At 41.1% G+C, this 21,947-nt stretch overlaps 8 protein-coding genes across 8 annotated transcripts; 2 read left to right on the top strand and 6 right to left on the bottom strand.

The window, feature by feature from the left end:
* Positions 1-1,046: 1,046 nt before the first annotated feature.
* BCR41DRAFT_306852 (ABC transporter transmembrane region 2-domain-containing protein) lies at positions 1,047-3,982 on the top strand (the record flags this gene model as incomplete). The annotated part of the gene is made up of 6 exons (XM_022020844.1): positions 1,047-1,586; positions 1,704-1,787; positions 1,954-2,316; positions 2,412-2,734; positions 2,841-3,501; positions 3,590-3,982. The coding sequence occupies 6 exons, from the start codon at positions 1,047-1,049 to the stop codon at positions 3,980-3,982; spliced, it is 2,364 nt and encodes a 787-aa protein (XP_021880801.1).
* On the bottom strand, positions 3,980-5,631 carry BCR41DRAFT_354669 (F-actin capping protein alpha-2 subunit). Its single transcript, XM_022024359.1, has 7 exons — positions 5,547-5,631; positions 5,391-5,414; positions 5,173-5,288; positions 4,978-5,067; positions 4,522-4,863; positions 4,268-4,426; positions 3,980-4,166 (listed from the first exon to the last, which is right to left on the bottom strand). The coding sequence occupies exons 1-7, from the start codon at positions 5,605-5,607 to the stop codon at positions 4,125-4,127; spliced, it is 834 nt and encodes a 277-aa protein (XP_021880800.1). The 5' UTR covers positions 5,608-5,631; the 3' UTR covers positions 3,980-4,124.
* Positions 5,632-7,477: 1,846 nt separating this feature from the next.
* On the bottom strand, positions 7,478-9,659 carry BCR41DRAFT_354667 (40S ribosomal protein S4-A). The gene is made up of 3 exons (XM_022024358.1): positions 9,637-9,659; positions 9,074-9,151; positions 7,478-8,252 (listed from the first exon to the last, which is right to left on the bottom strand). Exons 1-3 carry the CDS (start codon positions 9,637-9,639, stop codon positions 7,551-7,553), a joined length of 783 nt encoding a protein of 260 aa, XP_021880799.1. The 5' UTR covers positions 9,640-9,659; the 3' UTR covers positions 7,478-7,550.
* A 102-nt stretch (positions 9,660-9,761) lies between these two features.
* BCR41DRAFT_371157 (hypothetical protein) lies at positions 9,762-12,595 on the bottom strand (the record flags this gene model as incomplete). Its single annotated transcript, XM_022026574.1, has 3 exons — positions 9,762-11,560; positions 11,653-12,025; positions 12,230-12,595. The coding sequence occupies 3 exons, from the start codon at positions 12,593-12,595 to the stop codon at positions 9,762-9,764; spliced, it is 2,538 nt and encodes an 845-aa protein (XP_021880798.1).
* Positions 12,596-13,357: 762 nt separating this feature from the next.
* Positions 13,358-14,281, bottom strand: BCR41DRAFT_354665 (hypothetical protein). Its single transcript, XM_022024357.1, has 2 exons — positions 14,031-14,281; positions 13,358-13,498 (listed from the first exon to the last, which is right to left on the bottom strand). The coding sequence occupies exons 1-2, from the start codon at positions 14,270-14,272 to the stop codon at positions 13,471-13,473; spliced, it is 270 nt and encodes an 89-aa protein (XP_021880797.1). The 5' UTR covers positions 14,273-14,281; the 3' UTR covers positions 13,358-13,470.
* Positions 14,282-14,385: 104 nt separating this feature from the next.
* Positions 14,386-17,767, bottom strand: BCR41DRAFT_354664 (P-loop containing nucleoside triphosphate hydrolase protein). The gene is made up of 13 exons (XM_022024356.1): positions 17,692-17,767; positions 17,497-17,555; positions 17,310-17,391; positions 17,067-17,209; positions 16,823-16,924; positions 16,501-16,722; positions 16,289-16,397; positions 15,995-16,200; positions 15,725-15,873; positions 15,462-15,639; positions 15,253-15,369; positions 14,997-15,128; positions 14,386-14,830 (listed from the first exon to the last, which is right to left on the bottom strand). Exons 1-13 carry the CDS (start codon positions 17,726-17,728, stop codon positions 14,483-14,485), a joined length of 1,884 nt encoding a protein of 627 aa, XP_021880796.1. The 5' UTR covers positions 17,729-17,767; the 3' UTR covers positions 14,386-14,482.
* On the bottom strand, positions 17,673-20,150 carry BCR41DRAFT_354661 (pantothenate kinase). The gene is made up of 9 exons (XM_022024355.1): positions 19,704-20,150; positions 19,297-19,567; positions 19,109-19,212; positions 18,985-19,010; positions 18,833-18,884; positions 18,682-18,742; positions 18,390-18,588; positions 18,221-18,303; positions 17,673-18,123 (listed from the first exon to the last, which is right to left on the bottom strand). Exons 1-9 carry the CDS (start codon positions 19,815-19,817, stop codon positions 17,861-17,863), a joined length of 1,173 nt encoding a protein of 390 aa, XP_021880795.1. The 5' UTR covers positions 19,818-20,150; the 3' UTR covers positions 17,673-17,860.
* A 442-nt stretch (positions 20,151-20,592) lies between these two features.
* On the top strand, positions 20,593-21,942 carry BCR41DRAFT_354660 (Ragulator complex protein LAMTOR3). Its single transcript, XM_022024354.1, has 6 exons — positions 20,593-20,757; positions 20,874-20,908; positions 21,135-21,193; positions 21,319-21,392; positions 21,568-21,691; positions 21,795-21,942. The coding sequence occupies exons 1-6, from the start codon at positions 20,749-20,751 to the stop codon at positions 21,881-21,883; spliced, it is 390 nt and encodes a 129-aa protein (XP_021880794.1). The 5' UTR covers positions 20,593-20,748; the 3' UTR covers positions 21,884-21,942.
* The last annotated feature ends 5 nt before the right edge of the window (positions 21,943-21,947 follow it).

Raw genomic sequence — 21,947 nt, 5'->3', positions numbered from 1 at the left:
GTTGAAAAGTGAAAGAGACGAAAATAAAAATGAGAGAGGAACAGACGGAGCAATAGAATCCTAAGCAGGTAGTGGAAACATAGAAAAAGGTGCAGAGTGCAGAAACAGAAGGGGTTTAGAGAAGGCCAAGGAGAAATCTGACATTGGTGGCGATGAAAGCCTCATCTCAATTGAGGTGGAGTTCAATAAATGGTTATGATGAAGAAGAGGGTGAAGAAGCCGAAATAACCGGTGGAGACGATATGCGCGAAAAAGAAAGGAAGGTGTGTTCAGTGGAGACACGAAAAGGCCTAGAGGACAAAGATGATTTTCAATGCAAACCGTGCATATTCAAACATGCCGATCGAATGTTTCTTGTGCCCATGGACTTTTTTTTACTACATGAATGGAATATACACGATAAATGTCCCTTTTCACGTGGAAGTCAGTCTGTGTAATAAGGTTCATCTTGACATATCTGCGACTGTTACTCAACCACAGACACGCGCACAATCTAAACAGTGATGATGACTGGGTGATGGATAGAAGTTCCCGCCTGCCCTCTCAATCAAGTATCAGAGGTACAATGCAAGAAAGTAAGCAAATGCGCAAGTAGGCAAGCAAGGAAGCAGGCAAGCAAAAGAATACATGTTAAAAAACACATTGCTTTGTCAACAAATGTTTTTGAGACTATTACATGGCATGGCATGCAATTAGGATTTTGATGTGAGGAATAAAGGTTTGTCATGGGTGATGTTATTCCTTTTTTGCCTCGTGTGTGTGTGGTTTATTAGTATTTTTTATTTTTTACTTTTTTCACGCTTCACACTTTTTGTTTGTCATTCCTCCTCATCTCTTCCTCTCTCTCTCTCTCTCTCTTTTTTTTTTGTCTCTCGGCTTTAAAAAATCGAAAAAGTATTCCTCTTGTTTCACTTACGCTGCTGGAGGATTTACTGCTCTCCACTCTTTCTCTTTCTGTCTTTCCATCAAGGACCTTGCATTCTCTTTACATTTTTATTACAACTGTTAATTCTCATCGGACCTAAGAGAACCAATCCATAAGCAACATGGCAGTGCAATCAAAGGACCTGCCTCAGCAGATCAACTCAGTTTTGGATTCAATCCACTCAAAAAAATCTAGCTCCGCACGTCCTCTTCCTGCTGTTGCTCTTGTTGGCTTCATTGCCATTGTTGTCGGTCGCTATCTGAGCAACAAACAGGCCAAGGAGAAGAAGGCTGCTGCTGCTTCAAAAGCATCAGCATCTACTTCCGCAACACAGGATAAGGGCATTTTGAAGGGCAGAGTTCAGGCACCCAAGAAATCAATCAAGTATACCTCTGAGGCGACTATTGAACGCAACCGCAAATACTTCCCACCTTCAAAAGTCGCCTCTGCAGGATCGTCCGCTAGTTCTGTAAAGTCTTCAGTCAAGGTTGGCGTGAACAAAGAGTTCTTCCGTCAGATCGAGGCTATTTTCAAGATCCTGATCCCCAAACTGCGGTGCAAAGAAAGTTTCATTTTGGTCTTACACACCACATTCTTGGTCCTGAGAACTTATCTTAGTGTCGTGGTCGCTCGTCTTGATGGAGCCATTGTCAAGGATTTGGTGAGTATTTAGTGCATGATCATGCATATATCTTTTCCATAATGTTCAGAAGCTAATCTGTTGCTCTATTCTAATTTATTTTATTTCATTATTTTATTTCATGTCCTCGACAAAAAGATTGCCGGCAATGGCAAGGGATTTATCCGGGGCCTTGGTTATTGGTTTGCCATTGCCCTGCCAGCCACATACACTAACAGCATGGTAATGGATTTATCACGTACTTCTCAAATCAGCTATGTTGCACAAGATATATAGAGTACTTACCCTAAGAAGCAAGATGAACAAGAGTCCACACAAACAATGTCAACCGTTACAAAGAGTATGGTCTAACTCAGCTGCCAACAATTCATTTGGTTGACACCTATAGATCCGGTACTTGCAATCTAAGCTCTCCATTGCTTTCCGAACTCGATTGACACGTTACGTCCATGACTTATATCTCAACGATCAGATCACATATTACAAGGCTCTTAACTTGGATGACCGTATCGAGGGAGTCGACCAATACATCACCACCGATATCGCAAAGTTCTGCGACTCTCTTGCTGGATTGTATTCAAATCTAGGCAAGCCCCTCTTGGACACCATCATTTTTAATTACCAACTGATGCGCTCAATCGGTGTCTCTGGTATGGGTGGCCTCTTCGTATCCTACGTTGTTACGGCTTTCTTGCTTCGCATGGTCACGCCTGCTTTTGGTAAATTGGCTGCTGTAGAAGCCAAATTGGAGGTATATAAACACCTAGGATTAAAACTTGCTATCTTTTTTACTACTGTCAAAGAGTTACTCAATTTATTATTTATTTTCCTCTTCGTCATCAAAAGGGCGACTTCCGCTCTGCTCATACACGTCTGATTACCAACGCTGAGGAAATTGCATTCTATAATGGAGCAGAGCTTGAGCATTCGATCTTGACCAAGACTTACAAGCGTTTAATTCGCCACATCAACTCGATTTACAAGATCCGTATTGCTTACAACATGTTTGAGGACTTCATCATCAAATACTGTTGGTCAGCTGTCGGTTTAACCTTGTGCGCTCTGCCTGTTTTCTTTCCTGCGCTTGGAGGCGTCGATTCTGCCAAGAATGTTTCCAGTGGGGACCAAGCTGTGGGTGCTCGAACTAAGGGCTTTATTACTAGCAAGCGGTAATGACCCTCCCCCCCCCTAAATCAATTTTATTCCGACATCTCTATGTAGTTTTTAAAAGGTCCACTTGCTAATCACTTCTTGTTTATATCTTCCTTAATTCAGCCTGATGATGTCCTTAGCAGATGCTGGTGGGCGTATGATGTACTCTTACAAGGAGATGTCCGAGCTGGCTGGTTCAACACTCCGCGTTTACAACTTGATCTCGGTTCTGCATCAGCTTCATGCTGATAACTATGAGCCTGCCTCAGCTGAAGGTAGCGATGATTCTAAGGGAGAGCGTTATACACTTGACGACATCCGTGGCATCATCGGCTACGGATATGAAGGCATTAAATTTGTGAATGTCCCTATCGTGACGCCCTCGCCTGGAAATTCAAACGGTGGCGAGGAGCTTGTTCGTGATCTGAGCGTTGACATCAAGCCTGGTGACCATATGCTAGTGACTGGACCCAATGGCGTGGGCAAGACTGGATTTGCCCGTGTAATCAGCGGACTCTGGCCTGTGTTCCGTGGCCAAATCCAGCGACCCGCTCCTAAAGATATCTTTTACATTCCTCAACGAGCTTATCTCTCGATTGGTTCACTCCGAGACCAAGTCATCTACCCACACTCTCATGCTGATATGATCAAGGCTGGTAGGACTGATGAGGAATTGATGACCATCCTGAAGCATGTCCATCTTGCATATATTCCTGACCGTGAGGGAGGCTGGGATACTGTCAAAGAATGGAAAGATGTCTTTTCTGGTGGAGAGAAGCAAAGAGTAAGCTTTTTTTTTATGTCGTACAAAGGAAACCCATGGAAGTAAATCAGTTATTAATAGTTCCTGTTTGCTATTATTTTGACATCAGATGAATTTGGCAAGGTTATTCTATCACAAACCCAAGTTCGCCATCTTGGACGAGTGCACCTCTGCCGTCAGCTCTGATGTTGAAGGCCTCATGTACAACCATGCAAAAGATATCGGTATAACGCTGATCACCATTTCCCATAGACCTGCATTATTCAAGTATCATCTACATCTGCTTAAATTCACAGGTGATCACGGTCATTGGGAATTTTCAACTATCGGAACTGCAGAGGAGCGCCAATCGCTCGAGAAGGAGATGGCATCTTTGCAAGCGAAGCTTGACGAGGTAGAGCAGCTTAAGGAACGTCATGCAGAGATTCAGAAGGAGCTTGAGGTTGGACTAAATGCTGGTCCTCAAGATGGAGTGAAGGTTCAGAAACGCGGTCTGTTTTAGAGATGCTTGGGAATAAATCTTGTTGTCTCTCTTTTTATTTATTTTCGCCATAAATGATGGTCTCTTGTTGTCTACAATCCAGTTTCAATTTTATTCCTATTACACTTTTTCCAGTCCATACTCAATAAATCTCTATCATTCCTTATTTTGCAGATAGCTCGGCTCCAATACGGTATGTTAGAATCTAAAATAATGATAACAATAATAAAATAAGTTTTTTTTTTTTTTTTTTTTTTTTTTTTTTTCTTTTGTTAAGACCTTTCCAGACAGGAATACAATGTTTACCTTGTTCCAGTCAAGCTTTGAGCGTGTCATTGGCAATGCACGACGAAGGCCATTAAACGTGTTCTCGGCCATTTCGTGGTAACTCTCGTTCAAAGCGGTCTGATACTTCAATTCAGCTGTAGCAATTAGATCTAGCAATGCCCTTGATACAGCAGTGTTCTGGACAAATTGAAATAGTAAGGAAAGAAAATGTAAGATAAATTTTCAGCAATTGATATTTATGAAAACCTCCATCTTCTTCTCCAAAGACATACAGGATCAGCTGAGGTCTTGGAAAGCTTTTCGTCGATTTCTTTTGATGTCTCCAGTTGAACATTTCCATCTTCATAATAATGGACCTTGCATTTCAAGGTGCCCTTCACTTGGCTCGTTGTTGTCTCCAACTGCCAAATTGATCTCCACCGTCCGTTCCAGAAGTTGGATGGACTGTACTTGTTATGGACAATTGCAATTGTAATTTTGCCATTGGATCCATAAACAGCTGAGACTCCTTCTGCATACCGGTCAGCCATATAATCTTCTGTATCCTTTTCAATCGTCTTGCGAAGTTCTTCGATCCCTTCGTCTACGGTGTGGTCTTGAACATCTGAAGCAACCTATAGAAACCCGTCCCGTCCAAGCAAAAAAAAAAAAAAAAAAAAAAAAATCAGACTTTACATTGAATGTATCGTAATAAAGTTCAAGAAGGGGACTCCTCTACACCAAATTACCTGACGAAAGTGATCCAGTTTAAAGACTTTGTTGGTTTTTGGGTGTAAGAATCGATCGCTTTCAATCTGTCCGTGCTTGGAAACAATAGCCTATACAACGATACAATGGAGAAGATAGACAGGGAAAAAAACTAAGGAGTCAATAATAATTTTCAACGTAAGAGAGGAGGAAAAGCAAAAATATAATAAGCTTGCCTTCCCCTCGATACCAGGTACGTCGACAGTAGCCAATTCCTCGGTGTTGTATTCCTCAAGCGCATTCAAGATACCTCCATCTAATAATTCATCATCTCCAACCAACCCACGAACATCTGTTCAACGCGTCATAACATTGGCGCCCCAAGATATCAAGTTAGAAAAGAAGTAAAGAAATAAAAAATGGAAATGAAAGGAGAGCGGCAGAAACAACTTACCATTGAATACGTCGTTGATTTCACCTATTTCAAAAAAGATACAGGTGGTGTTTAAAAAAGAAAAAAAAAAAAAAAAAGAGCGCGAGTCAGGTTGATACATTCTTTAATAATTTCTATTGACCAGTAACTTCCAGAAAGGAGCAACAATTTGGTAACCTGGAGGGGCAGCTTTCAAGAAACTCGAGGCAATCGAAATCTTTTCTTCAACAGTTGCCATTTGCGTTAAATGTGAATGAGTCAGAGCAGATGAAAAATAAAAAAATGGTTTAACTCCACATCTATCATTAATAACACGTCATCAACGTGGCTGTGCTAATTCCAAAAGCGCGTTTGCTCTAGACTAAATTTCTATGAATTTACCAAGTGGCCGTTACTTAAGGAATGATGCTTGACGTTTGGCGCGCACTGTATACCTGCTTTTCATCCATAAACACTCCCCATACCTGTCAATCGGTTACAGATAGCGAGGTATTTGTTGCTAAATTAGAAAGTTGCGGGTGATGTTGGCTACGTTGCGGCCAATGATCACACCTTTGTGTAGTCTAAGAATGTCTAACGCTTGGAAGCGATGAAGCCAACAAAGGCCAGAAACGCCTTGAAGACATAATATTTGCTCAAGCCGATAGCAATATATCCAAAGAACTTGATCCGGGAGAAGTGTGAATATCAGCTAGCAGCAGTAAAAAATTATTTCTTAAAGCTATATCTTCTTACCATAGACATGTAGAACTAGCAGCAATTGCATGCTAGCAACCTTTTGGGAGCATAGTTCCGGCCTTAGAGAGCCTGATATACATGGCAAAAGAGGCATGCCAGTCGATCGTGTCATTTATTTTGCTGCAAATACCGTTGGTAAAGCTTTTAAGGGTACAATTCCCTCATGTCAATAAAGGCGTACAAGTTGCAACTCTCACAATACAAAATGGTTAGAAAAGCGAAGGCATTGGCACTCGATTTAGATGGTGCAAAGCTAGGACAGTGGCGGCCGAGCTAAGAGAAAGATATGTAGAAAGATTGTAGTTAACAACTAAGGCATAAGAGCGATATACTTGCGCTTGCTATCCCCTACGGCTGATAGTCAAATGCTTTTCTACACCAAGGAAAGAGACTCCATTGGTATAGACTAAGAACCGCCGTTCTTCTACCTTGTTCGTGCTTTGATCATGACAAGCATAGAATGTTTTGCAAACATATGTGTCTGTCAGAGAAGTCCACGATGGATTCAACGTCAAAGGTAATGCTGGTCCTGTACGCACTTAGCCTGATTAGGCCTCAAAACACAATCGATATCATTAATCATTTCGAACAGACTCTCGAAGCACCCTCTTACCATCTTTGCTACGACAACTATAAATAGTAAGAGATGAATAGAAGAAAAAAAAAAGAAGGAGAAGAGGAAGCAACTGGTGAGTAATCTAGGCATAGTAATAACGAAGTGATGGACTCGCGGAAGAGACTGGGCCATTTTATGATTAATGCGAGCATGACATGATCCCAACTTAAGGAAAAGCAACAGATCTACAATATAGTCAAAGCCAGCTAATGTTAGATTAGTCAATTTCGCACCCTTGCGGTATGCCACCAGTATGCCGGTAGTTAGCGGTACATACAAATGTAATGATGGTAATCAAGAAACGGGGACTAGGGTGGAGTGCTTAAAATGCTATTTTTGTGTGTTGCTTTCCTTTTTAGTTCGTAATTGACTTTATCAGTAGACATGAACCGCCAGTAGAAACAAAAGATAGAAAGCAAGAGATACTGGCACGTCGGCGGTACACACATCAGGAAGCGCAGATAGGCTAAGGTAAAAAAAAAAAAAAAAAAAAAAAAGGTCATCCATCTATGATAACAGACAAAATACTTCAAGACTGTAGAATATTGCTTCGTTCAATCAATGACAAAAGATCAAAATGCAATATGATTTTGCGCAATGAGCTTTGATGCACCACCGGATATTATGCTGTATCTGTCAGAGCCAATAATGCTCTACGGATTATATTAACAATCTAGACGTATGCTTTCAAATATTTGGTACAAAAAACTGCCGCCTTTTGATATCCTTGAAGTAGAGCAACAGTATCATCAAACTGGTATCAGGTATGTTTACTGAACCCACAAACAAAAGGGATCTTTATTTTGTTATTTTTCTTCACTTCTTCTTTAGATGGCAGCAGCACGACGGCGATCACGCTCCTCAGCAATGGTGAGTTTAACACCCTTGTTCTTGGGAAGAGAGACCCAAGGCTTATTGCCTTCACCAAGGACGAAAACGTTGGAGACACGGGTAGCGAATTGACGGTCGAGAACATCCTTGATGTGGATAATATCGAAACCTCCAATGTGACGTTCACGGTGAGTGATGACACCGACACGACCGGTGTTACGACCACCAGTAACCATGGCAACGTTACCAACTTCGAACTTGACGAATTCGTTGAACTTGCCAGTCTCAAGGTCAAGCTTGATAGTGTCGTTGACCTTGATCAAAGGATCAGGGTAACGAAGGGTACGACCATCGTGAGTGACGACAAAAGGAATGCCCTTGGCACCGAGCTGAACCTTCTTGACCTTGCACAATTTGTACTTGGCCTCCTCAGCAGTGATACGGTGGACAGTGAAACGACCCTTGGTATCATAGACAAGACGGAAGTTCTCGCCAGTCTTCTCAATAGTGATCACATCCATGAAACCGGCGGGGAAGGTGGTGTCGGTGCGGACCTTGCCGTCAACCTTGACGAAACGCTGCATAAGGATGGACAAGACCTCCTTGCCGTTGAGAGCGTACTTGAGACGGTTACGCATCAAGATAACAAGAGGCAAGCACTCACGGAGCTTGTGAGGGCCAGCCGAGGGTCTGGGAGCCTATAAAATCAAGGTTTTCCATAAAGACAAAGAAATATATTAATATAAAAAGTGCATAAAAATAAATAAAGAGACAGCGAGTCTTTTTTTTTTTTTTTTTTTTTTTTTTTGGTAACAAATGAAATAAAAAATTGACGTTGTAGTTGTTTAAAAATAATTGCAAATCTCTCAACGAAAAGCCAGACCATTGGCGTTTCAAGGGAAACAGATCGTGTGAAGATAATGATAATAATAGCAATAGCAGTATGTTCTGTGTAACGCCTGAATGCTGATCATGTTGCTACCGCCTATTATTTATCCTGCTCCAAGCCAGTACGTCACAAGCATTCATGTTCCCGAGATACAAGATCCAAGTATCTATTCTGATGAAGGTACGCTCTGACCCCCTCAAATATCCTAAATGTTGCCATACGACGCTGAAATAATTGGAATGTCCAACTACTTTGTCCTTCTTATAAAATTTTAAAGATTCATAGGAAGCACATCTTTAAATGGCTTTCCAGATAAAAAAAGGAAAAGACAGAGTCCTGATCGCGGTCCTGATCCTGTGCCTTAAAAATGCCTCTATTTGAACAAGTTCATATTAGGACGCGAGTCTCGGCGGAGCTGTCTCAATACCCTCTCGGTGTTGTCTTTTTAATGGCAGATTGTTCCAAGCGTTGAGTGAAATGGCGAAAAAGAATGAATCACTTCAAGTTGTATGTCTTTTGCTGATATCCCTCGTGACCACACTGATTCCCGCAAAAAAAAAAAAAAAAAAAAAAAAAAAAAAAAAGGGTGATGGGAGAAAGTAAGGGTAAAAAATACAGCCGTAAACATACATAGGTGCCGGTGAGCTTGTCCAGCATCCAGTGCTTGGGAGCATTGAGGCGCTTCAAGTGCTTTTTGGGTCCGCGAGCCTATTGTCAGCAACAAAAAAAGTAAATGGACAATCCATCGTAATCCCTGTTAGATTTCCTTCACTTTTTTTAAAGGTGAACGAATGCAGCCAAATGTCATCCTTCTTTCTCTTTCTATCCTGTGTCATCGTCTGTTTCGAGATGATAAGTTATTGTCGGTTTGATGAACCAGAGTACTGTTATTTAAATACATTAATAGCTTTATTCCATTCCTGCAATTCCGATCAGATAACATCTCTATTTTCCAGCTCGTCCATTGCCATCCGAGTTCATCTCTTGAATGCTCCAGTGTGATCGATAACTCATTTTTTACAGTTTCAAATCCACAGAATACAGTAGTGGATGTCGATAGATAGGTACCGATGTCAACGGTTGAAGTTATGAATGATTATGATATTCGATGGATACTATGGCGCCTCCATGTACATCCATCTACCCTAGTCTTTCGCATTGCTTCTTCGGATTGATCACTGACAGTCACAAACCATTTTTTCTGCAGATGTTAAAGGGAGGTTCACAAACTAATCGATTAGTGCCTCTTTTACTTCAATGCAAAGAGGCTTAGCCTTTCATTTTTTTTTTTTTTTTGCTTTACACAAAACTCTAAATATTACGAAACAGACACTGTGTCTGGGCGTCTTGATTCTGGATAATAAGTCAATGGAGCTGTGTCTTGAGACGCGAGCATAGGACTAGAGCCAGACTGCATGGGATGCATCTGGAAGCTACTTGAAGCTTGAGCTTCACTCTGGAGGTAAAGAGAACCTGCTCCTGCGTCCTCTTTCCCTTCAACCTCATCATCAGACCAGTCCAACTCTTCGTCAAAGCCGCCCCCGATCATGCTCTCCTCGTCATACTCAGCATCGTCTCTCATAGGCAGGCCATTAAAAGATACATTTTGTGGTGATTCGTGGGCAATATTCTTGCTTGGGGGCCGAGCATGTGAATTAGAGTTACTGTCCTGCTGTGGTACAATATACTCGTATCCTTCAACTCTTGTTTCCAGAATCAAACCATCACTATGCGACTTGGTATTCTGGCTAGAGTTTTCTTTAGCCTCCAAGGAATGAGTCGACATCTGGTCATGGGTCTGCCTAGCTTCTACTACACCTTGCTGAATCTGCGATGACTGCTGTACTTGCTGCTGCTGCTGTAGCTCTAGCTGCTGTTGTTGCTGTTGGATCACACCCAAATACCAAAACATCATGTTAGAGATCAACACTTGTTCATGCAATGGCCTTCGGGGATCTGCTAGTTTAATATGTGACATCTTGTAGATTGCTCGCTCGATGTGGATCGGCATGCGGCAAGGATCACTCAAGTAGCTTTCCTTCGGCGAGTGTCCAATCATTCCATTGGGTGGAGAAGAAACGTAAGTTGTGGAGCCGGTTGCCTGGACTTTAGATGGTGCCTTGCTATTACGTGAGAAGAGCAGCGAGAAAGTAGATTGTTTTTTAATAGTCTCCGTAGAAGTAGCACTGTTATTACTCGGTTGCTGTTGAGCAAATGAATTTTGATTTGAGCGCTGCTCCGCTTCCATGGACTTTTCGCTTCCTTTCTCTTTTGCCCAGAACCGGGACCATGATGAGGATTTTTTGACTTGAGATGGTGCTGTTGAGATTGATTGTTTTTGTATAGTTACAGTATGCTTTTGTGTGGATGAGACTGGCGAGGGGGATATTTTGGATGATGACAGAGGTTGTTGTTGAAGCAAGTTTTGGTTTAGTTTCACAGGGGGAGGGATCGGGTATGAAATTTTTGAGACGACAGCACTTTCAACACTCAAAGTGGTGCTTTTCTCGACAGACCTCACAGCATTAGCTTGGACTTGTTTGGATGAGTCCGCTGAGACAGTGAGAGAAGCGAGGTTAGGAGCGCTAGATGTGGACATCGATGAACGTAATGCTTCCTCGATCTCCTTTTGACGTTGTTCCAAGAGCTGTGGCTCCACATACGTCGTTATAGTGGGTTTGGAGGGGTCGCGGAGTGTTGAGACAAACCGCTTTATTGGCTTTGGGCCTGATGGCTCTGCTCGTACAGCCAGACCGTTGTTATTGATGGTTGGAGATGCAGCAATTGTGCTTGTCACTGGGGTTGAGAGAGCTGTTGCAGTGGCCACCTCAGGGGATATTGACGTGAAAGATGATGAAGGCAATGGCAATGGTCCAGGATCAACAAGTGTCACAGCGGGATAATCGCCATTTTCAATCACTGATGGTCGTAACCGCGATGTATCGTTCTTGCTTTCACTTGATGTTGTAGAATTCCTACGAATTTTGGTTCGCGCGCTCCTTCTCAACAAAGAGAGCCCGTGCCTAGTCAGGGCACTTCCGCGCTTCACGGTTGCAAGGTCTTCGGCTGCCATGTCCATAGTATTCTCAGCTATCGCATCGAATCCAGGCTCATCACCTGTTTAACCACATGAATACAGATTAGTTATCTGCGAAACTTGATCGTATGCTGGCTAGAAAGTAAAACCTACTCGATATATTTCGACATACCTTTGCGAGGAGATGCTTGCGTATGACTGGAGGACCTTCTTAATAAGGCCTTTGTTTTCAAAGGCGGCTCTCCCATATTCTCTAATGGAACAGAGAAAATACCAGAGAGGAAATCTTGCCCCTTATTTTTTCCAGTGACATCTTTATTCATCTGACGGCTGCTTAATTTTTTCTTGAGTTTATCGCTCGTCTGTTTTTCATCCTCATCGTCTTCCCCAGGATTATATTGGGAAGAAAGCACAGATTTACGACGGTTAAGAGATGCTTTCCTGGCAGATAACAAACCACCATTGCCACTCGAGTCTACACCATGTTTCAATAGCCACTTGTTATATTCATTGGGTGCAATCTCAGGATGCATATGGAACGGGACCTAGTACGTCATTTAATTTATTAAGGTTAATTTTAGGGAGAACAAATGACAAATTCGTCAACTAATCCTATGAAATGCCTTAGTGCAGTCATGTCTGTGAAAAGTGGTTTTTGACACCCAGACTAACATGGCTTGACACTAAAATTCATACCAAAATTCTCTGCTGTACGTGATTACTGTATTTCAATATGGTCTTTTGCTTACCCAGAACAGATGAGAAGGGTCTTCGGCTTCTATCTGAACCCCCTTGATAGCATCCTGACTCACGGTCTGATCAAGCTTCAAGACGTCAGAGGCTGCAGCTTGATTAAGGAGATTTATAGGTTTAACTGGTAAAATGGAAGTAGAAGTGGAAGGAGAGGCAGCAAGGACTGTATCATTGACTGAAGTCTTGGCCGCTACGTCTCCATTCGCCTCCTCTGGTGAGGTGGCTGTCAAATAAGGGGAAGACATAGATAATGTAGATGATGTTGAAGATGATGCTGATTCAAATACTGATGAAGAAGAAGTTGCAGAGGATGATGAGGATATGGAAGATGCGGACAAAGTCTTTTTCTTGGATCCTGTCATACTCTTGATGTTGTCACAGTCGCTGGTTCTACTGATAGGGGTATCGGCTAGTATGGGCGATGTGTCTGGATTCCGTTCATAAATAAATTTCCATCCAGGGTTCTCTGATGTATCTACTAATGAAAGCGCTTTGAAATCATAAACACCGTCTTTGCTTTATCAATCGAGAATATGCCACCAAAGTGCGTCGTGAGCTAGATATTCCAATGAAGTTGAGCATGATGCAATGGATGCGTTAGACCAGCATTTATTCAGGGGGAAAAAGGCCATCTCGGTTGTTTTCTTGCACAGTATGAGCTCCTTTCATATCATAAACAAAAAGTAGGGAGATGCAAATGCATTGGTGAATGGGCCAAAAACAATGATGTATATCAATCTTCCCACAGTTCCAGATGTCTTCCTTTCCCCTGTTTTCGATGTGATTAGAGCACAGATTATCGATCCAACATTTGAATTATAGATGCTTGCATCACTGCCGCTTAAAAAAAAAAAAAAAAACCTAAAGGGTTCAAAATCTCCTCTTTTCACTTGCTTTCGATCATCCCCAGTTTACTTGAATTTAAAAATCGAAGAAAGTAGTGGTTTCAAAATGAGGAAGCAGTAAAGCATTATCTGCCAGACAGGTTCTTAATGAAAGGTTATCTAGGCCTGATGTCAACTGTTGACTGTACAAATGCTTCTTGTTCTAGTCGGTTTCTCCAACGTAGTGATAGTAAAACTTTTTTTTATCTGTGCAGCTGATCTGAGGAAAAATTCTTCCATGCATAACATAAACAAGATACTGCCATTCTTTCAATAGTTCGAGTTTGTTTGGGCTGTGAACAGGAGAAATAGGCCTAGTGGAAATGCATGATAGTTTTGATCGGATACAGCGTTCAGCACATCGCGGATATTATTTTGGAACTGCGGGAAAATGAAGAAAAAAAAAAATCGGACAAGGTGGGCAAAAGAAACGAGAAGTAAGAGACAAGAATTGCGATGACGAACATGACAGGATAGCCAATTGCTCTCGAAAAAAAGGTTTTATGACAAAAACAAGTGGGCTCGCGCGTGCGTTCCTTTTTTTTTTCTTTGTTTGTAAATGTAGTATAGCCTCTCTCACTCACACTCTCTCTTACTCCTGTTCATGTTATAGTCGCCAGACTGCTCGTCTTTTTTTCTTTCAAAGGATAAATAGGGAGGAGTGACATCGACAAGATAAATATGAAGTGAAAGTAGGCATCAGAGTTTACTCCTTCGGTTGGCAGCTTTATTCCTGTTTACCTCGAAGTGTTGTGTGCTGTGGTAGCAGAATTATTGAGTGCAGAAATTTGAAAGAGTGATGATTGATATCTTTCAAAAAAAAAAAAAAAAAAAAAAAAGAAAGTCTTGGACAAGAATGAATGATGGTGAATGGGGTAAGGAGAATGGACAGGGAACAAGTACAGCAGCTTACCCGAAGTGATGTTCTGGAGCCCTTAATGGAAAAGGACAGGGGTAAGGAAGAGAAGGATGGGCTTTGTTTTTTAGAAAGGTAAGGACGGGAGGAAAGTATTGCACCTGAACTGCAAATGCATGAAGTAAGCAAAATGACAGAAATGAGAACAGAGAACAATTGTTCAGTAAAAAAAGAGAAAGAGAAGAGCGGCGAGATAATAGAGAATAATGGAGAGAGAGAATGCAGGCTATTGAAACCATTGAAATAGGGGAAATAGGCAAATGTGCTAGTCCATGAACATGTACACAATTACAACCCAGTCGACACTTATATATCGCGCATTGCCCTGTTTCCTTTCAATGTTGACTTGTCATGTTTCTACTATTTATTACTATTATAATTTTCAGGCTGATAATCTGGCCTGGTCTAATGGACGGGTCGTTTGTGCCCTGCAAAATATGGCTGTTTCACTATGACGAAGGACCACTGTGGCGATACAATCGTACACCTAGTAGACAGACTGCAATCAATGCACCCGCAACACCCATCGCAGTCAGGTAACGCTTCATCCGAAGAGTACTCGAATTGGCGTCCAAGAATCCTGGCGGCGTGGCAATGGACGGACACATGGCTACTGCCGTCAGAATATTGAATATATCCGCCATCTGCCTGGACTTTACTGATATGCTTATAGGTGCGGCGAGTCCAAGGTTACGGCAGTATACATCAGGCTGAACCTCATGTCTTTGTAGAACCAAGTCCGAGTCGCTCTTGGTTGCTACAAACACACTCGGCATATGGTCCAAGTGATATTGTTTCTTTGAAATAAAACACACGCACGTAAAAAAAGAAAAAAGAAAAAAGTAAGCAAAACAGTAAACATTCAATACACCCACACATCCTCACATAATCGCCTATGAATAAAATGTCTACAGCAGGTACAGGTCCATGGGCACCTATGCTTGTGTAAGCAAAAATCCTTACCCTCAGATTAACTATATAGGAAAATGAATTCACATCGCTTGAGTCAAAAACGAAGCACAAGAGATCGCACTTGTCCAAACGTTTCTTATTCTGCAGTACTTCAGCTTCATGCTGTGTGCCGATTTCCTCCATCTTCATTTTTTTTTTTATACATTCACACACAAAAAAAAAAAAAAAAAAAGGATAAGGAATCGGTTATGTTATAAAAAAATAGGCAATTCAAAGAGTCAGTAAATCCATCCACTTTTGCTCATACCACTAAGTATTTTTCTGCTCCTTTGATCTCTACTGAATTGACGACTGCAAAAGGTCGAGCCGTAGGCTCGTACTGATCAGAGAAAGGTTTGTCTAAAAACCCACGAAGTAACGAAGTCTGAATGATAATGACGCGAAATAGATTAATTTTCAGTTCAAATAGCGATCTGATGACAAAGTGTTTCCGTATTTTTTACTTATTTGCTGTACCTTTCCAGATTTCGGAGCGCCGAAGACATAGCAGAGAAAAACATTCCTTTGGACTTTCCCTTTACGACGGTCGACTTTCCTTGGCCTGGTGACTTTGATAGCAGTTGTTGTGTCACCCTCAAATCCGAGATAAGCTAGATACCTCAATGTCAGCTGATAATCTAGCATGGTTGTCATACTATAGTTGTGGAGAAGGATACCCTTAGCCTATGTCGTTTAAGCATCTCAACAACATTAGATCTTCATGCATACTAATCCCATACCTCCACTGCGCCAAAAATCCTTGCAAAGTAACAGCTCCAAGTTCTGTCGTGATAGTCGTTTGCGGAAACGCAGTATGCGCCCAAGGGTTTCCAGGAGAGGTCCTAAACAAAGCCTCAAGCTCACTCTTTTTCAATGCACTATCTTTGTCCTTAAATTAAGGTATACAAATGTTCCCAACAATTAACAGAATAACTTCAGTCAGTTTTTTTTTTTTTTTTTTTTTTTTTTTTTTAAAAAAAAAAAAAGGACACATATCTCATCTGGCTCACCTTGTCAAACACTTGAAACAGCTCTGTGAAAAATTGATATCCTTTAGGGCTAAGTTCCACAGAGCAATCTGGAGGAATGTCAATCCTTGGACACAAAAAACTTTCCCGCAGAGTCAAGTCATCACCATATCCGAACTGTCGAAGAACAGTCCATGTAGTTTCTAGTCTACCGCGTTGAATAAAGAGTGTATGCAGAAAAAGAAATCCTGATTACAAAAAAAAAAAAAAAAAAAAAGCATCAGAAGGTTGCCATTTTGAAAAATGTCGTAGAGCTCCGAGTCGACAGATATATACCGATTTCCGTGAGACCAATATCATTGACTCCTTCCGGTTCATGTTCCTTCACAACCTCCTTAACAGCCTCCAGCTCTTGTAGTTGTAAAGGAGCATTGAAGCATTTTCTCTAGATGGCAGATTAAACCCAAAAGATCGATAGCTAATTAGATTCGAACATCCTGTACCACAAATATGAAATAAATTCTAGCACATGTGGGACAAAAAATTACCTGGAACTCGTTCAACTCATTGTCGTCTAAAACTCCATCCTTGTCAAGATCGCATAGGTTGAAAATCCTTTGTAGAGCATCAATGCATGCTGGCTTCAGCACATGTCCCCTCGAATCGTATAGAGGTGCTGTAGGATGAAGGACAGCCTTTTGTGCAAAGTAAAATACCTCCGACACATTCAACGGTTGCTTAGCAGAACACTCGACACACGTCTCAACTTCCTGAGGAGCCAAAATTCTCCATGTTAGCCAAAAGACGACAAATAGTTGGAAGCAGAAAGACATTTCGTAATAATTCGACGTGCATGCATGTTGAAAGTACCTTGAACTCGTTCATGATCGGCACAACTTCATCTTCTAGGCACTTATTGGATACATCGTCACCTCTTAAATCGATTTTGTTACCGACAAGGACCACAGGTACCTATGTCGTACAATTATTCGAAGATTGGTCCGTATTAGTCCAACAAGTTGCAGAATACACATGTATTCAGGAGTAGATACACATTCTGTCCTCTTCTTTCCAGCAGCTTATTCCTGCCTTGCTATTCTCTGCTGTCTCTTACATTGACGCCTAAAGATCGAATATATGGAAGCCAGTGACCACTCAATCGGTTGAACGTGACGGGCTCATCAATGGCATACACAATGCAGATAACGTGCGCCTTCCTGATTTCTGACTCTAATGTGTCTCTGTATTCCGGCCGCGCTGAACGTAATTAGAATATGTCAAAGACAATCGATAGGTTAGGGTGATAAGATATAAGCTATTGACTAACAAGAGAGTACATTCAGCTACAGGAGCATACTTGACGTGTCAACAATGTGCGTTGTCACATTATCGGGTGTGACCTCAGGTGGAATGGTTACCTCCGGAATGACATGTTGGACCTATTTGAAGACATACATGACCACGATTAATTCAAAAGCACCCTCAGAAGTTTTGGAATCATCCATCTGTCAGAATACTTAAATAGTTCCTGGTTTTATCCATACGTTGGCAACATACGACTCTTTAATGAGGCTGGTGATCAGGGTACTTTTTCCGACACCATCTAAATAAGAAATGAATTGTTGATGAGACAATTCGCTGGACATGTTTTTGACTTCTTTTTTTTTTTTATTTTTTTTTATTTTCCGTTTTAAGTGGGAAATCGTGTTGCATTTTATTGCTACAAAGTATTGTATTACCGTCGCCCAAGAGAAGAATGCGAACGTCTCTTCTCATTTCTCAATTGTCTATTCTTCAATTGGAGGTCGCAAAAGGACAGAATGTTTGGTCAATGAATTTAAACGGACACAGAAATAAAAAAGATTGGGCAGTAATGATCACATGATATTTTTTACAAAAAGAGCAATTCTAGTCAGATTCTTCCGCTGCATCAACGTCCAAAGTGTCTTGTGCGAGGTTGGCCTCAAGATCTGCCTTTTCGTGGCTGGCCAGTTTCAGTGCGAGTTGCTCCGTTAAAGTGAAGGATCTCGAGTTACGTCGTGATGAACGATGCTTCATGAAGGCGCCTACAGCTCCAAGATATCCCTCGTGACGGAGAAACAGGGCTTTGATGGCGCCCTTTGACCAAAAGTTGATTGCATATGATAGAGTGTTCATGGTGATGGGGTGACCTAACATGAGTCAGGGAATGATTTCAAATAAGTAAGTTAATGTTCGACTGCAGTCCCTCCCAAGCCCCGATATGAAGTGACATCCGGTTGTTATTACCTCGAATAAAACATCCACCAAAGTAAATATGCTTAAGCCCGTGTGCCTGAGCATTCAGATATGCAATCTGACCAATATTGTTGCTATAGTGAAATTAGGAGTTGACGTTTCAATGTCAAAGAATGAACATTAAAGAGTTTTTGCAGTAGATGATGGCAGAGCTTCTTACCTAACCATGTACAGCAGTGATCGTGAAATGTCCTCAGGTCTAAATTGACGTTTATCTACGTTCTTCTTGAAAACTTTACCCATTGAAGAGGCGATTGTTGTGGATTTTAGCCCAATCTTTGAGTAATCAGCGCCGTAAATATCTCCTACCAACATGTCGACGTTCTTGTTATCTCCTTCCTGGCTAGCCTCTAGCATTTCTGATTACAAAAGTGTACCAATGTGTTAAAATGCAGCTGCCAGTATACATTTATACTGCAGAATGGTGTATATCTCCATAGAAAATAGCCAACCATCAAATGTCTTGGCTCCGGTCAACAATGATAATAAACCCCAAAGGGTTCCTCCACCTAACTGTGCAAATAGAAAAGCAAAATCACATTAGATCACCAGTCGCCCACTGTATGGGCATGCTGAGGTAATGATTCAGCATGATAAGCCTACCGACGTTCCACTGATTCTCTCAAACGAATTTGTTCCTGTCACTTTTAAAATGCTATGGGGATACATGAGTTTAGAGGATAGCATGCCTAGATCAGTTCATGCCAATAATCTTTGAAGTCTGAGGGAGTGGTTTTCAGATGTTAAAGCCGTACCTGACTCCAGATCCGATATTGACAAGCTATGAACACGCAGGAAATATCAGAGATTAATAAAGCCCTTGGCAGCATTACTCTCCAAACGTAAGAGTCCTATATTCTTAATTTTTAATACACATACCATGTATGGGAAAGGATCGGCCGGAGTTTCCTCAAAACACATTGGATTAGCTTCACTATAAGTGAAGACCTCAAAGGGGATTTCTGTGATTAAGAAGTTGAGACCTGTAGGGCAATCATAAAAAGATTTTCGATGAGGTCAATGCCCAACATGACATCGAATAAAAATAGCTTGATCTATCACTTTACCAGTGATCAAACATTCCATTTCATCCTCTCGTTCAATCGTCACTTTGAGAGCGTCCCTGAACCTTTCATAATACAAGTGGGCTCCACCTCCTGTGGCCTTGATAACAAACTCATGTCCTGGTCTGTTTGCTCTTGATTCTTCCAGCAAACGGGCGATAAAAGCAATGCATTCATCGATTTTTTCTGTCTCAAACTTGCGAAAGTTTAAACGTCCACCTTTGGTCCCGGATTTGCGAGAGAAGTAAACAACTTTGGCCAATGATCCGCCAACCTTGATGGGGTAAATAAAAGCAATTGTCATTAATTGTCTACTTGAGCACGATCTTCATGATTTGGTATTGCATTATCAACCCGCTATTAGTTTGTAAAACAACGATTGCAGAGAACCAATTTGAGGCTTGACTTACATCGACAGAAATTTGTGAGACATGTTCTGTGTTTGGCAACTGAATGTCTCTAGCTTCGCCTTGGACGAGGATTTCTTCATCGCAAATGGATGCACCAATGAGATTCATAGTCATGCTGTTATGAGCTAATTTGTTTATTTTGGACCGATTAGTTAGGTGGTTCGAAACGGCTGTAAAAAGTGATCGTGTGGAAATTAAAGCTTCGCAAAGTGAGAGAAGAGCAGGGGAGTAGAATGAAATGGAATGGAATGCAATGGGAAGAAGTGAAAAGGAGTGGAGAGGACGGAGGACAGGAGGGAAGAAGAGAGGAGCGATTTGAAAAGGTTAAAAGGATAAGAAACAGAAGCAGGAACAAGATAAAAAGCCAAACGGTGGAATACAATGGATATGGTGGAATAGTAGGGCAGCGTGGAGGAACAAGAATATATTATAGAAGATAAAAAAAAAAAAGGTGGGGAAAAAAAAAAAAAAAAAAAAAGACGCACAGAAGTGTGAAATGTGGGCCGGCGCAAAGACTGATTGACAAGGGCAGCCAGTCATGGGCCTGGCCGTTGGGTCCATGAAGAGATAATGCAGATACAAATACAAATACTTTGAAATGTATTTTTATTAAAAAACAAAATTGTATACATGCAGAACGATAGGACGATATCCCACCTTGTTCATCTCCGCCTTTTTACTTTTTTTTTTTTTTTTTTTTTTTTGGTTCAGTTACAAAAATGTTCTACATGTTCAAAAGAGAATGATTAAGTTTCTCTCCTTAGCTCTGTGCTGCACATCCAAATGACATGATATGACATGTCACCAAAATTTGCGTGGGACATTCATCAATTGATTGTGTCCAAAATATCCTAAACATCCTAAATATAAAAATACTCATGTTATATATTTTATTTTTTATCTGGACTTCAAGCACTCAACAGAAGAAATAGCCATTTCTAAATCAATATTTGGTGCTGGACCATTAGGCGATTATTTCCTGTTTATACCCATCAAGCCATCAACATCCGCACCCATTTACATCAACAAAACCATACACATAATCATGTCTGAGGTATATAGTGAATCAGGGCATGCAGAATTTTAGTGACAAACTCATGTGTATACTATAATGCTGACTCTCAATCCTGCTTGTGCTTTTTACGGTCCTTGGCAACCAAACCTTGATAGGAACTCGTTGTTCACTTTGAGAAACTTTTAACAAGGTAGACAGCATACCACGACAGGCACCGATGTTCGTTAAAGGCTATTTTATCACTCTTTGCTCACTTTACAAGATGGCGATCAGGACAATGAATTCAAATGATGATTGTCAATCGAATCCTTGGCGATAATCAGACTTTACGGCTAGTTCGGGCAACATACTTACAATTCATGGCAAGCTAGCTGACATAGCATTATTTTACACTTGGCGCTATTTGTGTTATCTAGAGTTGATGGACTCTTATCGGCCATAGTGACGGACCGGGATGGTGTCGTGCTCCTAAAAGGTAGTCAATACGCATTATGAGAACAAAAAAAAGGCTTCATGGACCCCAAGCACAAAAAAGGAATGATGGCAGTTTTTTTTTTTTTTTTTTAATATGACTCTCAATCTTTGTTTTTTTGTTATTAGCCAATGCACCAAACAACACCCTACCTTTCACAGAGTCAGCTTTAGGTTGTACGTTCGCACTGGCTAGTGATCAGGTATAGAGCGATTTTTGGAATAGACATCTTTTCTTATATACAATTATGTGCTAAAGAGACTAAGTTACATGACGTGTGCGGGTATTTCGAGAAAAAAGTTCTAACAAGGCAATTGCTTTTTATCCACTTAATCCTTTCCTTTAAAAATAAAAAAAAAATAAAAAAATGGCAACAGGCATCAAAACTTGGACTGAAGAAAAACAAGTCCATTGTTAGCATTTACAAATCGTATCAGTTGGTCCAATTCAATCATTCTTCCCTCATAACCACTTTCGTGGCAAATAGCAACGCTAATACAGGTAAGGCCTATTCTATTTCATTTTGCGAGATAAGGTTGTAAGATTGTTCCATATCTAGCGTATTGATTTGCTGATACGAATATATTGAATGATGATCCACTAGGCCTATTGTTGGAGCTTGGAGCTGAACTAGAAAGCGTTACGCAAGTTATAGCTACCGCTCTGCACGAAAGGCATAGCGGCGCATTGTGAGAGCAAGAATTGAGTGTTGTAATAAATATCGTCTGTGCGTATTTCATTAAAGATTTATCCCCTT

This window comes from Lobosporangium transversale, assembly GCF_002105155.1.
Source record: "Lobosporangium transversale strain NRRL 3116 chromosome Unknown BCR41scaffold_21, whole genome shotgun sequence".
Taxonomy (NCBI): Eukaryota; Fungi; Mortierellomycota; class Mortierellomycetes; order Mortierellales; family Mortierellaceae; genus Lobosporangium; species Lobosporangium transversale.
Note: the sequence above shows the minus strand (reverse complement) of the source record. Positions and strands in the feature narration are given on the sequence as shown.